Source organism: Chenopodium album, chromosome 25 (genome assembly GCF_948465745.1).
Source record: "Chenopodium album chromosome 25, dcCheAlbu1.1, whole genome shotgun sequence".
Taxonomy (NCBI): Eukaryota; Viridiplantae; Streptophyta; class Magnoliopsida; order Caryophyllales; family Amaranthaceae; genus Chenopodium; species Chenopodium album.
Genome location: NC_137858.1, coordinates 21,606,089 through 21,622,565, shown reverse-complemented (window position 1 = coordinate 21,622,565; position 16,477 = coordinate 21,606,089). Strand labels below are relative to the sequence as shown.

Here is a 16,477-nt window from a genome sequence, read left to right as displayed (position 1 = left end):
ATTAATGTGATCATGGCCGGTATTATCTCGAAACCATTTGCCGATGTTGTAGGTGGAGCAATCCCATTCTCAAACCTATAAGCATCGGGAATCCCCAATTCCTTCAAAGCTACCCTATGATTCTCTCCCATTCCACCTTCTTGCATCTCTTCTTCAAATTCCTCTTCACTTGAAGAACTATATTGCAAGGATCTATTTGCTATTCTTCTCCTTGAGAATGTTCTCTCGATTTTCGGATCAAAAGGCACAATAGATCGAGCATGAGCACTATACATGCAAAATCTCAAACAAATTGTTAGAAACACGGCTACAAGTGTAGCCTAAAAGAAAGAAATAAAATCCTTTTGTATTTTTCAAATAAAATGGAATACACTCCACAACAATACACAATCAAGACACCATTCCCCGGCAACGGCGCCATTTTGATGGGAGACGAAACGGTAGGTCGTTGGGCTACCTTCCCCACCCAATCAAACAATATTTGTAGACTCAACTAACCCAAGGGAATGGTAATTGAGAGTCTATTGCCTAATGATAAGCTATTCCGAAGTCAAGAGCGGGGTTGTAAGCTAGAATTAGAGCAAATAATGCAAATGAACTTGTATAAAATCAAAGGTAATAGACACTAGGGATAGGATCCACATGTATTTGTAATAGAGAAGGATAATTGGGGAGGTCAAATCAACTAAGTCAATTAATGTGAGGGAAGATCAAGCATGCATCCAAAAGAGCATATCAAGCTATTCTCCTAGAGGTCTAACTAGCGTTAACTACGATAAACTCTAGCTAGGAAACATCACAAGATACCTTAATCGTGAAAATGCAAGTCACAAATCAATGGTCCGTATCAATGTGAGCTTACAATGCAATCTAGTGCAACAATTAAAGGTGGCCAAACTTCAATCAATCACACACATGCTCATGAATCATCAACCAAGTTTAATCACATCATCAACTCCATTAATTATCCCCAATTACACTAATCCATTACTCATACATGCTTCACCATTACCCTAGCAAGTAAACTACTCACTAGCCATAGAAATCAAGATCAAAACAACACTAATCAACAATTTCATCATCAACATATTAGAGATCTAAAGATCATTGCAAAAATCAATGAAACTTCAATCAAACTTCAATCAAACATCAAACAATCAACAATCATATGAAAAACAATTGAAATCAACTAAAATCAAACTTATATTGAAATCAAAGATGAGTAATCCTTACAAAACTTGATCAAAGATCAATTGCAATGAAGAAATCTTGAATCATCAACAATACACCATGAATTTCTCTCTCTTCAAACTTGAGTTTCTCTTTCTAAAAATCTAATCAAAAACAAAGAAAATGAAATCTAATGTAAAACTTATCCAAAAATAGAAGGAAATAACTATATATATAAGGGAGAAGTCGGTTATGACGTCCAAAAATAGACCCACGCCGGTGCGGTCGCACGTAGGAGAGAGAAGGGACGCACGAGAACAAGACCCACAGGGGTGCGCCTGCACGCGCCACCTGTGCGCCCGTACCTATATGGGTATAATTCCCCCTTCTTTATCCTTGCTCATCCGGTGCACACGACCTTTGGTGATAGTGATGAACAACGAAGTAGGCAGCAAGTTTATGGCCATTTTGGTGGGCACAAGGCATAGATGGTGTCCACACCGCTTGTGTGCACCGATCTTGAAACTTGCTCTTCGAGTTCCTCTTGACTTGAAGCTCAATACACTAGCACAAGGCATCAAAAGCAATGATAACCGTTGAAGGAAAGCTCGGGAATCCTTGGATGATCGATCATAACCTACACACAAAAGAAAAGAAACAAATAATAGAGAAAAACAACAAATAAACGAGAAAATGCGCAAATAAAGAAACTAACTACGAAAAGCACAAAGTGAAGAAATAAAGAGCAAAACTAAAGAAAAGAGCTATAAAATGAAATAAAATTCATCCAAAAAGAGATCAAATGAGTGCCATAAATGTCACTCATCAAAGTCGGAGTTCGCTTTTGCGGGTGCATTTCCGTTGGAGGCTCTCGTACTTTCGGAGCTAAAGCTTTCAAGTAAGAGCCCATCCGTTAAGGGCGAAGCACATTTCAAAGGTGTATTCCTATTTTGCCCTTCATGTTTACTTGTTATGCTTTTATGATTTTATTCATTGCGAGTGGATCCTTGGCTTGGATTTATTTTGCCCCGCTTGTTTGTTTTTGTTACATGTTTTTCAAGGTTATTTATGGCTTATTTTCTGGTTTAGTTGCTAATTACAGTTGTGGCTCAGTTTTATTATTTTGAATCCGGTTTTTAATGCGAATTTTGGCCAAGAACCCAGAGTTTCGCCCAAACATAGTGAATTTTTGGTGGAAAAGGCGTTTTGGAAATGGTTTCATCCCTTTAGGGCTGTGATTTTAGCCAAATTTCCACAAGAAATGCCTTTTTCGAGGGATTTTTTGTTTTGATTAAATTTTTTTAAGTCTTTCTTACCTTGAATTTGATGTCATAACATGGTGATTATGTGCTTGATTTATTTGCATTATTTTTCTGCAATGTTAATCTCTTTAAAACATATTTACTTGGTAGTATTTTGTGCTTCAAAGATTGATTTATTTTCACCTAATTGCAAACTAATTGCATTGTAGTGTGAAAATTTTGTTTTTTGAGGCTTCCAAAGTGTTAAAAATTCAATCTTTATTATGTTAAGTGATTGAAACTTTAAAAATCACTAAATTCCATGTATTTCATGTTGAACTTTGTTGTTTTAATCATTTTGGTTGATTGGAAACATAAAGTTTCAAACTTGATTTGTGATAGAAATTTGGTTATCTTCATATTGAAGATATAATTTTCAAGGATTCACAAATGTTAGTAGTTGGATTTTTCGTTTGAACATTAAAGTTCATATTTTTCCAACTCCCTCTTACTTTGTCAAAATCTCAAGATTAATTTAAATTTATCAAATTAATAGTGAGAAATTGCCTTGTTTATGTTGTTGCACCAAGCTAAACCAAATTAATTAAAGATTGGCTCCTGGAATTATTTTAGTTGGATGCACGTTGATAATTGTACTTAAGTTAGACTTGTTTAAGTTTTCATTTTTGCTCATTGAATTATTCCTAAAATTAATTTAGAATTATTAATAATGTCACGCGAAATTTGGGATCAAGGCGGGAGGAAAATGACAAGTGGGAGGAAAATCAAACTCGATGAAGTTCGAGAGCACGAGGTGATGAAGGGCAATAATCGCGTCGTCAAACGACTACTCCTAGATCAAATACAATTTATAACACTCAACTAACCTAATACGAGTATATGGAAAGAAGAGAGATCGAACCACAGGGAATGATTAAACACTACCAAATGCTATCAACAACTAAGCTAGTCCGGGATAAAGGAAGGTAAACTAAAAGTCTAAATAAACTAAAACTAGAGATGAAACATTAAGGGAAATGGTCTAGGAGTAGCAATCACTCAAGCATAACAAAGGCATAGAAGTTGAATTAATTATGAACTAGACATAGTCGAATATCAAAGTAAGGTCCAATCTAACCGCCTTCCGGGGTTCATCGGCTTCTCCTAACATAGCCTCTATGTTTCCACACTAGAACCATATATTGGGAGGTGCAATCAAAGAACAATCGATAGTAATGAACCCTAACTAAGTCAACTTCTATTCCTTGTTAGTAAAGATTCACCTTTAATCAACCAACATAGTGCACTTGCAAGAAGATAAAAGAATACCAAGCATATAAAGACTTTAATCACAAATAAATCAATTCTAAACCCTAGAACATGCTCAAGATCTAACTACATCACAACCATCCCCATAATGAGAAATTACTCACTAATCATGATAATAACAAGATTAATTAACAAATAACCAAGAATCAACATGATTAACAAGCAATACCAACAACTAAAACTATAATCAAAAGAAAGCAATAAAAATAGAGGAGAGAGAGTTAGAGATTCTCATTAATTGAAGATGAAAGTGTACAAACAAGATGATCAATCTTCTTCTTCAAAATCCAAGCTCAACAATGGTGAAACCCTCACTTTCTCTCTCTAAACTACCCTAATCCTAAGCTAAACCTAGAGAGAGAAGCTCTCCTAAAAACTTATTAGAGAATAGAATAATTGATAATTGTTCAATTAAACTAATTACCCCAAAAATGGGTATATATACAAAGCTAACAAAAATAAGAAAAAATAATGAAGGAAAAGAAATGGAAAAATAAATTAAAGAAAGAAAGAAAAGAAAATATAGAAAAGAGAAAGAAAAAAGGAAATAAAAAGAGTTAAAAGGAAAAAGAATTAAGAAAAAGAAAATAAAATAAAATAAAATAAAATAAATTAAAATTAAAATAAACCCACAAATCCCCCAAAACCGACCCTTCTCTTTCATGTTTCATTTGGCTGCTCTGCGATCTTCATCACCACCGCATCACACCATCATCAACGGACATCATCATCCCAAATCGAAGATCAACGGTAATCACCAAGCTTCACTATTTGATGTCATTAATTATCACGTGTGAAGCTCGTGAAGTGGTTCGATCGAACCGAGGGTAGGTGCGGCCGAACTATGGGCTGGTTCGATCGAACCATGGGTGTGTTCAACCAAACCTCTAAAAATCAGAAAAGCTCGAACGATTCTGACCGTTTTTGCACTTATACTTCGACCGAACTGTTTAATATTTTGCCCGAACTCAATTGAAATTGAATTGTTCTAAATTTTGGGCGGAAATAATGGAATCGGGGTAAGTAATTGCGGTGGACTGCTTGGCTAAGGTTGCGGGATGTGCGGTGGTGATAGCTGTTGTTGTTGGCGACTAGAAGTGAGGGGTATTGGTGGCGATTGGAGGCAGCAGCGGTGGCTGGTGCGGCTGCTATACTGGTGTAGGTGAAGTGAGAGCAGGGGAGTTTGGTTAAATGCGGCTGTGATTGGAGGCTGGTGGTGGCTGTAAATTGGTGCGGTAGTGCTGCGGTTGCGCTGGGTTGAGTGAGTCAGTGCGGCTGTAGGTGGGTGTGGCGACTGGCAGTTGCGTGAGGGAGTTGGATTGTGTGGTTTGAGGTGGAACAGGGAGGTACTAAGTGCTGCTGCTGCTTTGTGTTTTGGAGGTGAGTGGTGTTGTGAGGGGGCGCAACAGCTCGGTGAATTGGAGTAGGGGAGCTTGGTGTTTTGTTGTGGTGAAATATAAGGTGAATAGAGAGGTGGAGTGTGGTGAAGGATAAGGTGCAGCAAGATGAGCAGCAACTACGTGGAGCGAGGGGCATTGCACATTTGACTCGAACCTCGGACCTCCGAACACGATCCTACAAAACCAAATATACACAAGGGAGAATCGGGAAAAATATAAAATAAAATAAAATGAAAATAAAGAGAAACAAAACACAAACCAAAAATAATTACTACAAGAAAACACGGCATTTCCGATGGAATCATTCCGATGGCCATCAAAAACCATCGGAAATTTCCTATGGCTTTTAAAACCATGGGAAATTTCCGATGGTTTTAAAAGCCATCGGAAAGTTCCGATGGTTTTATAAAGATTCCGATGGATCAAGCCGTTGGGAATTTCCGACGGCACTAATAAACATCGAAAAGTGTATTTTCGATGGGTTTTCCTATGGCTTAAGCCCTCGGAAATTTCCGATGATTTTAAAAACCGTCGAAAAATATCTACTTTCCTATGGCTTTTAAAACCATCGAAAACTTCCCATGGTTTTAAAAGCCATAGGAAATTTCCGATGGTTAAAATCCATCGGAAAATAGATAATTTTCGATGGTTTTAAAAACCATCGGAAATTTCCGATGGCTTTTGTTAGAATAGCCGTCGGAAATTATAAAATGATAATTGGAAAAAAAAAACCCTAAAGGGTATTACTAAAGAGCAGCCACCCCACTTCCTCTCTCATTTCCTTTCTCTCTCCTTAATTCTCCCTTATGCCTTCTACTCACTTCTGTTCTTTCTCAATCCTCTCATTTTTCACTCCATCACCACAATTCCCCCCTTATGCGCCACTCTCATGTACTTTCTCTCCTCTTCTTTTCATTTCTCTTCTTTTAATTCTTCTCTATTACTAGGAGGTCATCACTACAAGAAAAGAAACACTACAAGAATTTAAGCAATGGTGGGTTTTTTTTTTTTTTTTGGGTTTTTTTTTGGCCAAATTCAACCATGAAAATTCCAGAGCTAGAGTTTTCGTGGCTGAATTAGACCATGTAAACCCAATTTTCTTACAATTACGAAGGTTTGTTATTTATTTCATCCCTTTTTTTCATTTTCTTTTACGTTTTTGTTTGAATTATGTTTTTTTTTTGTTGTATAATGTTTTTTCGCGTGTTTGGATGGGCGGTGGTTGAATTGTAGCGGCGGTCGGTGGTGGTAGCAGCGGGTGTTCTGGGTCGTGGGTCTTGGTTGAATTGTAGCGCCGGTTGGTGGTCGTAGCAGCGGGTGGTCTGGATCGTGGGTCTGGGTTGAATTGTAGCGGCGGTTGAGGAGTAAGGTGGGTGGGTCTGGGTTGGGGTCTAGGAGGAGGATTGGTGGTTTTGGTGAAAGGAATGGTGTCCTTCGAACAAGTGTATTATTCTGATAGCGGGTTCAAAATTATTAGAAAGGTAATATATTCAGCAAGGTCAAGTGATCGGAATGCCTGGGTGGAGGCCGCATCCGATCAGTAATATTAATATAACTAACATTACAACTTAATCTTGACTGAACCCTTCGGGTCACACCCAAGCAAAATATACGAACCGACTCGACGAATTAATTCGGAAGAAATTAATTTGTCGCCCGAGTGTTAAATATTTAGACGTCGGTAATTCGAGTTTGGAGCGTCGAAACCGATCGTCGGAAGTCGAGTCAAAAATAATAAAGAGACGAGACGTGCAAAATAATAATAAATCGACCACATTCCTGGTGCAGGGCTGGCCGCGGGCTGGGCTCGGGCTGGGCTAGTGGCTGGGCCATAAGGCCGGTCACTATGGGGAAGCTTGAAGAATATGGGAGCAAGTGGGTAAAATCATGTGGCACAAGGAGAGTACTGAGTGGGGAGCAAGTATGGTCCCCTACTCTCCATGTGGTCCTCACCAACCCATTTCACATGGTAATGCCACTTGTAGATTTATTATTAGTTTGCAATTTTAATTTAATTTAGCTTTAAATTAATTTGTGGAATTTCATGATCCCACATTGATGGGATAGAAATTCCCACTCATACTTTCCTCTATAAATACCAACCTTGGGATTTGGAGTGAAGTGCTTGAGTGGGAGTTAGAAAGAGCATTCCATATTTTGGGAAAAACTCTTAAACTCCATTAACAATTGGGTTTTGGTCGAACCTTGCTAACTCCAAGATCGCGGACCTATAAAGTCGTGTTCGTCCTTTATGGGTGGATACCGTTGGAGGCAAAGCATTTGCGGTGCTCAAGGCTTTCAAGTAAGAGCCCGTTTTGTGAGGGCGAAGCTCGCTTCAAGGGTATGATTCGTTCTTCCTTTTCTTGTGATTATTTATTTATGCTTTATGGTTTTATTAATTACGAGTGGTTCCTTGGGTCAGGGTTGTTTCCGCGGTGAGCCGGACTCACCAAACTCCAACATTTGGGTCGGTGGCATCAGGGGTGTTTTGGGTGGGGGATTTGTTTTTTTTTTTAATTTTTATTTGCAGGGATTTCCGATGGAAAAGCCATCGGAATTTTTCGATAGTTTGATCGGCCATCGGAACTTTCCGATGGAAATCCATCGGAAATCTACGATGGTTTCACCGGTCGGAAATTTCCGACGGCCTTGGAAAACCATCGGAAATCGATGGCATTTTCATTGGAAAAGAGGAAATTTCCGACGAAGGGTTTTCCGATGACACGTTTCCGATGGAAAACCGTCGGAAACCAAATTTCCTAAGGTTTTTGGGTGATTTCCGATGGATTTTAACCATCGAAAATATGCTTTTTTCTAGTAGTAAACTAAAACACTCCAAAATTAACAAATAAAACTAGAAAATTTATTAATGAGAAAACAAGAGAATAAAAGGAAAATAAGGGAAAATAAACACGGAAATAACCTAAACACTACCCCTAGGAGTGACATAAATGTCACTCATCAAATTCCCCCAAGCTAAACCTTTGCTCGTCCTCGAGCAAAGCTAAGGCAAAAGAGAATAAGATGGAATTATTGAAAGCAAAATAAACAAAATAGAAACAAAGAGAAAGAATGTACACTAACTCATTGTCGTAGGAATCACGGATGCATTATTTAGCGTATGCATCAAGCCCTTTAAACCCCCATGTCGCCAAAGAGGACGAGTAAGCTCTCCTGAGGGTTTCCAAAGAGGTGTAAACCACAACTCTTGGCAATACATAACATTCAAGGAAAAGGTGAAATCAAGAAAACTCTAGTTTTGATGTTTCAAACAAAACACAAACAACGGGCTAAGTGCACAAGAATACAATCCTTTCTAGACATTAAAGGTAGCCAAGCAAAAGAATAGCTAAGGTTGGTGCACACATAAAGCATGCAAAGGGTAGAGAGCTTAGAGGGACTTACACTCCTCCTTATCTCCAACTAAACTTCAGCGTCCTTACTAGTTTTGCATCCACTTTAAGGTGATATCTTGAGATTCCTCGAAGGAACTGGAAGAAATAACTACGAATAACATTTAGGCTACCCGACATCTTGGCATCAATAGCTCGCTCAATAGGCTTGGCTTGAGTACCCTCCACCGGTAGTGACTAAACCTCACTAAGGTCAAAAGGTCTTAAAAGGGTTAGAACGTTTAGGCTAGGGTAAAGGGTGTGGAAATAAGTTTGGAAATTGGTGGTAAACTTAGAAGTGAAGCAAGGTTGATCATTCCTGAATTCGAACTCAATAAACTACCAACTTTCAAATAAAAAATTCTAGCAATAGATCACAAAGCAATTCCTCCCCCAAGCTTATTCTTTTTCAACCAAACAACAAATATTTCTGTATTTTCTCAATATTTTTTCTTTTTTTTTTCTTTTTTTCATTTCTTTTTATTCTTTGTTCTCACCTCTTTTAATTGTGAGCGGCTTTTTCTTTCTTTCCTTTCTTTTCTTCTTATTTGCTTAAACTATTCAACATAACAAAGGTAATCACAATTAAGCACCAAGATTTGAGTTTTTCACTTCTTTTTAATTCTTTTTCTCACTTTCATTAACCAAAAATACAAATCAAGTCCCAAGAATGCTTCACAAAAACTAAAAAAGGTGAAAATAAAGCAAAGGTCCATTGGTTTGTAATGTGGTTATGCCAAAGAAGGGAAAATGGCTCAAATTGGGGTCTAATTGAGCAAATGGAAAAGAAAAATAAATAGAAAATGAACAAAACAAAACAAAAATCCTAATTGCCTTCGTCTTCCCCTAGGTTTGTTCGGTCTCGATCTCGGGTAGATCAAGCCAAATTCTCGATATGAGCTAGCAATGCCAAGGATCCATACGCCACACATACAAGAAATGTAGAAGGCTAGAACAATATAGATACATCCTCACTTGAATGACGGTAGTTGAATAGCAAAAATCACCTTTAAAGGTTTAACTAGCTAGAGAGCGACAACCATCATACCACTACCTTGGCAATGTTATATGTGTGAACCAACCTCGACATTCAAGAGGGTATTTTAGGTGCTAAAGCTCAATTATGTTCTAGTTTGAAACAAAATATTTTGAAACCTTGTCTTGAATGCCATGGAAAGACACTTTACACACACATATTCAAAAAACAACAATACTCAAGAATGCGTATACAATTGTGCAAGATGAAAGCATGATCAATCCAAATATACATATACCAAAAGTCAACTCAATAAAGCGCTCATGGCCATCCAAACATAGAAAACAAATCTTAAAAATAGACTTTGGCAAGTATGGGTGGAATCAATCAAGCAATCAAGAGACTATGGATTAAGAAACTACCAAGAAATATAGATAACCCCCCAAGCTAGCGAATAGCTACTCCCCCAAGCTAGAATGGAGCATTGTCCTCAATGCTCAAAATAAAGGCAAAAAGGGTGGGAGGGAGGGGAAGAAAGAAAACACATCCACACAACAAATCATAATTCATTCAATCCACATGCATTTAAGAAAGCAAATTTAAGATGAGGGAAGAAGGAAAGATTAAACCAAATGTGAGGTGGGTGTTGAAACCCGCAATTGAGCACATGGTCCTCAAATTTAATTCCTCGTCTTTGGTGCTTTTCCAAATACAAGCTATCATTGGTGTGCTTTTTCTCAAGGATCTCAATCCAAAATCCTTGTACACGAGTGTATGCATCAAGTACCTATACACATAGACAAGAGAGTAAAAAAATAATGAGAAATACAAAAGAAAGAAAAAGAAAGCAATAAAACATGGGTTACTTCCCGAGAAAGGCTTGCTTAACATCCAAGCATGACCAATTTAGTAAATAACCCGACAAAGAACGCAAAAGCTTGTCATATGCACTGGCAAACATATCAAGAAATAGAGCATACGCGATGCTCATATGACAAACAAACATAAAGTACAAGGAGACTTTTTGCTTGAGAGAAGGGAGAAAAGAAAAAGTAAAAGAATCAAAAGAAAAATCAAGAAAATAAGAAGAAAAAGAAAGATAGGGAGGCAAACTCTCCTCACAAAAATCTTTTTGGTTGGCATTCTTCCTCTCTTCCTCATCAACAACGAGAGAGTTGGGGGCCTCGAAAGCATGAATAGGAAAACTAAGAGGTTCTTTGACAAAAGAAGGGAGGAACATAGGATAGTAAGAGATATGGGTAAACCTTTGAGAGAAAGGTGTATGAGAAAGGGAAAAAGGGGTAGTTACTCATCACAAGGTCTCACATCACTAATGAGGGAATGAAAATCAATCATGGAATCCTCAAATGAAGAACCCTCACGTTCTACATCTCCCTCAAGATTCTAAATTTCCAAAGGATTCAACCTCAACCTCCTCTTCACAACCTTGAACAACATTTCCCTTAAATTTCTCAAGGCCTACCATCTCAAAATCAAGAGTGAATGGGGGCAAATTTCTCTCAAACTCATCTCTTTCTAATGAAGCCTTATCAATGAACTCACTCATAAGGTTATAGGCTACCATTTGAAACTCAAGAAATATTTGTGCCATAATCTCAATTGAGTCCAAATCATCATGGATAGACGAGTCAAAAGCTTGCTCATTGGAATCATCTAGGGGACTATGGGGCACACCTTTAGAATTCATGCAAAAATAGAATGCAATATGAGAAAGAACATGCACTTCATCATCATTAGAATGTACATCATTACATTGAGCTATAGAGGGAGGGGAGTTGAAATCATCCATTACATGGTCACTATGGGGAGCATCATGCACATCATGGGAGTTCATATTGGACAAATCATGATAATTAGCATCAACATTAAAAGCATGAGAATCCCGAACATAAGTCTCATGATTGGCCCTCTCCCAATTATAATTATCCCTAGCTAATCATGAATAGAAATCCCAAGCTTCATCCGAAGACATAGCTTGAAGACCACCATTTAATATATTGTCAACCACTCCTCTAAAATGCTCATTTAATCCCAAATTAATGATTTCACAATAATCACCCTTTGTAAAACCTTGTACACCATCTAGGAAATCCTCAAGTCTATTAAAAAATACCAAAAACAGTTCATTATCAAATTGAGGAATAGAAATATAAGCCATTTTTAACAACAAAAACAAATCAAATGAAAATTATATACAATGGAGTAGTCTCAATAAGAAAACACAACGGTAATGGAAGCCGTTCCCCAACAACGGCGCCAATTTGATGAAGGGAAATAATTGCGTCGTCAAACGACTACACCTAGATCAAATACAATTTATAACACTCAACTAACCTAATGCTAGTATAGGGCAAGAAGAGGGGTCGAACCACAGGGAACGATTAAACACTACAAAATGCTATCAACAACTAAGCTAGTCCGGGATAAAGGAAGGTAAACTAAAGGTCTAAACAAACTAAAACTAGAGATAAAACATTAAGGGAAATGGTCTAGGAGTAACAATCACTCAAGCATAACCAAGGCATAGAAGTTGAATTAATTATGAGCTAAACATGGTCGAATATCGAAGTAAGGTCCAATCTAACCGCCTTCCGGGGTTAATCGGCTTTTCCTAATATAGCCTCTATGTTTCCACACTAGAACCATATATTGGGAGGATCAATCAAAGAACAATAGATAGTAATGAACCCTAACTAAGTCAACTTCCGTTCCTTGTTAGCAAAGATTCGCCTTTAATCAACCAACAATGTGCACTTGCAAGAATATCAAAGAATATCAAGCATATAAAGACTTTAATCACAAATAAATAAATTCTAAGCCCTAGAACATACTCAAGATCTAACTACACCACGACCATCCCCTTAATGGGGAAATTACTCATTAATCATGATAATAACAAGATTAATTAACAAATAACCAAGAATCAACATGAATAACAAGCAATACAAACACCTAAAACAATAATCAAAAGAAAGGAATAAAAATAGAGGAGAGAGAGTTAGAGATTCTCATTGGTTGAAGATGAAAGTCTACAAACAAGATGATCAATCTTCTTCTTCAAAATCCAAGCTCAACAATGGTGAAGCCCTCACTTTTTCTCACTAAACTACCCTAATCCTAAGCTAAACCTAGAGAGAGAAGCTCCCCTAAAAACTAATTAGAGAATAAAATAATATATAATTGTTCAATTAAACCAATTACCCCAAAAATGGGTATATATACAAAGCTAACAAAAATAACAAAAATAAAAGAAGGAAAAGAAATGGAAAAATAAATTAAAAAAAGAAAGAAAAGAAAATAAAGAAAAGAGAAAGGAAAAAGGAAATAAAAAGAGTTAAAAGGAAAAAGAATTAAGAAAAAGAAAATAAAATAAAATGATAATAAGCCCACTAATCCCCCAAAACCGACCCTTCTCTTTCATGTTTCATTTGGCTGCTCTGTGATCTTCATCACCACCGCATCACACCATCATCAACGGACATCATCATTCGAAATCGAAGATCAACGGTAATCACTGTTGTGCTAAAATTTTCACCTCGGAATTCTTATGTTCTACAGGTAGTCAGGTTACAGGTTACAGATTAGCAAAGTACAGGTCGAAGATAGCTACGAAGTTGATGTCCAGGAACCAAGCAAGCTGAGCATAGTTTCAAGGAATATTCTCCAGAATCTTCGAGTAAAACCCCTATCCGTGGAAATAGGAACCACTTTCTACAACCTAGCCGTTGACGAAGACTGGTTCAAACTAGGAAGCCCTTGACCAGGAAATATGGAGAAAAAGAAGGAACAACTTCAGCCCTCAATCCTGAAATCTTAGCAGCCGAAGGAAAGTGCCATTGAAGATATTCTTGAAGGCTTTCTAAGTATATAAGAGGAGAGATGACCATAGAAAAGGGCATCACAAATATTATAGCCTAATTAGTAAGTACAATCATAGATTTTATTGTTCAATTGCTAATTTGCAACCTACATTGTAACCTGTAAAACTTGATCACTTAGTGGATTGGTGGACTCATAGCCACCCGCAGTTTTTAGCCTTGTTCTTGGGGTTTTCTGCGTCACCATCTCTTGTGTCTTCTTCCCCTTTTCCCCTTTTTGTTCTCGTGGATTCAAATTTTGCTAATTTCATCATTTCAATCTAGCTGTAACTGTCGTAACCTAGGTCGAACCTAGTAATCAGTTTTTTTACCAAAACAGTTTGGCGCCGTCTGTGGGGATATAGTTAGATAAATTGGTCCACCCTTCATGATGGGAGAAGATCCAGATCCAAATGCAAACGCATTAATCGAGCAACTGTGCGAAGAGCTGAAAGCCTCCATCGAGCGAAGCCAGAAGCTCGAAGAAGAGTCTTAAGCAACCCTGGCGAGGCTTAAAGCTGAATCTGAAGCATCCTTGGAAAAGCTATCCAAAGAGCTCGAATTTGTAAGGAGCAATAAAAAGAAGAGGGTAAAAATTGATGACATACCCCAATTCACCCTGGTATCCTCTGATGAATCTGAAGAAGAAGATGAGAGAGAAAAATCTCGCGGTAATGAGGAACAGAGTGGTGGGGATTCTAACCCTATGGCCAGAGAAGTTGCTGTTATCAAAGCTTAAAATCGGAAGATGATGAAGCTCCTGACTCGGCTACCAAGTGCTCCCAAACCTGTAGCCTATGAATCTCGTGATGGATTCGCTGAATCCCCTTTCGTGGAGGAGATAGCTAAAGTGCGCATTCCCACAAAGCTAAGCATTCCCTCCTTTCCGAAGATGTACGATGGAACCACTGACCCTCAAGATCACGTGGCCCAGCACAAGCAAAAAATGTGGCAGCTATCAATACCGTGGGAGCTAATCGAACCCACCTTGTGTAAGTCCTTTGGCGCTACCTTATCAGGACCTACACTCCAATGGCTTATTAACCTGAAGCCCGGTACCATCGCCAGCTTCTCCAGCTTGGTGAACAAATTCTATCAGCAATTCGCCACCAGCCGAGAGCTGGATAAGCAAAGCAGTGACCTGTATCGGATCGTTCAGAAGCAAAACGAGACAACCCGGCAATACTAGGACAGGTTCAATCGGGAAATGGTCAGCATAAAGAATTGTGACCACTCAACTGCTATTGAAGCTTTCTGTAAGGGTCTCAATTATAGATCCAGGTTATATTATGAGCTGACAAGATATCCGTGCTCCTCATTTGAAGAAGTCAGAACCAAAGCTATGGCTGAAGTCCGTGTAGAAGAGGACGAGCATGCCAGAAACTAGGTCGAAAGGAGGCCATCATGGTATTCGGGGAACCAATCTTTCAACAATCAAAACCTCGGAACCAGGCAAGGTAGCTGGCAGCCAAGGCGCAGTAATGTCAACAACATATCTGAACCAGGAGCAGGTGAAGGCTCAAGCAGGCCAGCAATAGAGTACCATATAGATGTTAGCTCGTATGGTTTCGATACTGATATAGTGGGGGTAGTAAACGCCCTCAAGGATATCGGACCACTTGTTAGATGGCCCAGGAAGAGTGACAAGCCTGAGCATTAGAAAGATAAATCGAAGTGGTGCGAGTACCATGGAGATCATGGGCATAGGACTGACCAATGTAACAGTCTTAAGAGGGAAGTAGCTTGGCTACTCAAGAAAGGTTATCTGCAATATCTCCTCGGGAAAAAAGGAAACGGACCTGAAATCAAGCGAGAAGCCCCATTAGGGCCGCCAGCTTCACCAACCCCAGGTGTCGTGATTCAAGCAAAATCAGAAGGATCTAGCATCAGCGGTTTAACCTACTCCAGTGCAAAGCGTATATCAAGAGTTGGTACTTCAGCATCCAGCATCCCCCAAACCTATCCAAGTAGTGAAGAAAAGAAGTTGGATGATATGGTAGTTGTATTCGACAAGAGAAGGTTCAATGAGCCCGAGCATCATGATTGCTTGGTGATCTCCCTCCATGTGGGTCACTAAAAAATGAAGAGAGTATTGGTAGATAATGGAAGCTCGGCTAATATAATTTTCAAAGATGCCCTAGATCAAGCTGGCTTCAAGGAATCAGATATCATCAAGAAGTCTACAGTTCTGGTTGGGTTCAATGGCGAACCTATGAATTCCCTAGGAGAAATCCAGCTTCCAACGCTGCTCAAAGGGGTTAATATGATGCACAAGTTATACGTGATAGACTGCAAGACTGCTTATAATGTGATAGTAGGAACCCCTTGGATCCATAAAATGAAAGCCATCCCATCAACCTATCACCAACTTCTCCAATTCCCAAGCCTATGGGGAGTAGCAGTAGTCGAAGGAGATAGGAGGCAGGCGCGAGAATGCTACCAGCTCGCCCTGAAACCCCATGGCCCTGCCATCTAGCAATTACAGCAAAATCCAGCACCCAAGCGCCCAGATGAGTTACAGTTAGATGAAGTTGTGCTGGATGAATCAAAGCCAAAGCAAAAAGTTAAAATTGGAGCTACATTAATGGCAGGACAAAAAGATGCTATCATTAAGTGCCTCAAAGAAAATTTAGATTGCTTCGCATGGTCACATCAAGATATGAAAGAAATCAGCCCCAAAATTATTACACACAAATTAAACGTGGATCCCAGTGCAAGGCCAGTAAAGCAGAAGAGGAGAAAATTCGCCCCAGAGCGCAACCAGATCATTAATGAAGAAGTTTAGAAGCTGCTAGATACTGGGAAGATAAGGGTGGTCAAGTATCCAGATTGTCTAGCTAACGTGGTTGTCGTCAGCAAGAGGAATGGAACCTGGAGGGTCTGCATCGACTTCACAGATCTAAACAAAGCATGCCCCAAAGACCCGTTCACTCTCCCTCGCATTGACTCAATGGTAGATGCAACAGCTGGCCACGAGCTCCTCACCTTCATGGACGCATATTCCAGCTACAACCAGATATTGATGCACCCGGAGGACCAGGAAAAAACTGCTTTCATGACAGATAAAGGAATCTATTGTTACAAAGTGATG

The 16,477-nt window shown here is 38.8% G+C and overlaps 1 protein-coding gene across 1 annotated transcript; it reads left to right on the top strand.

Annotated features, from left to right (window-relative positions):
• Positions 1-15,466: 15,466 nt before the first annotated feature.
• Positions 15,467-16,171, top strand: LOC145613873 (uncharacterized). The gene is made up of 2 exons (XM_081668913.1): positions 15,467-15,694; positions 15,863-16,171. Exons 1-2 carry the CDS (start codon positions 15,467-15,469, stop codon positions 16,169-16,171), a joined length of 537 nt encoding a protein of 178 aa, XP_081525039.1.
• Positions 16,172-16,477: the final 306 nt, after the last annotated feature.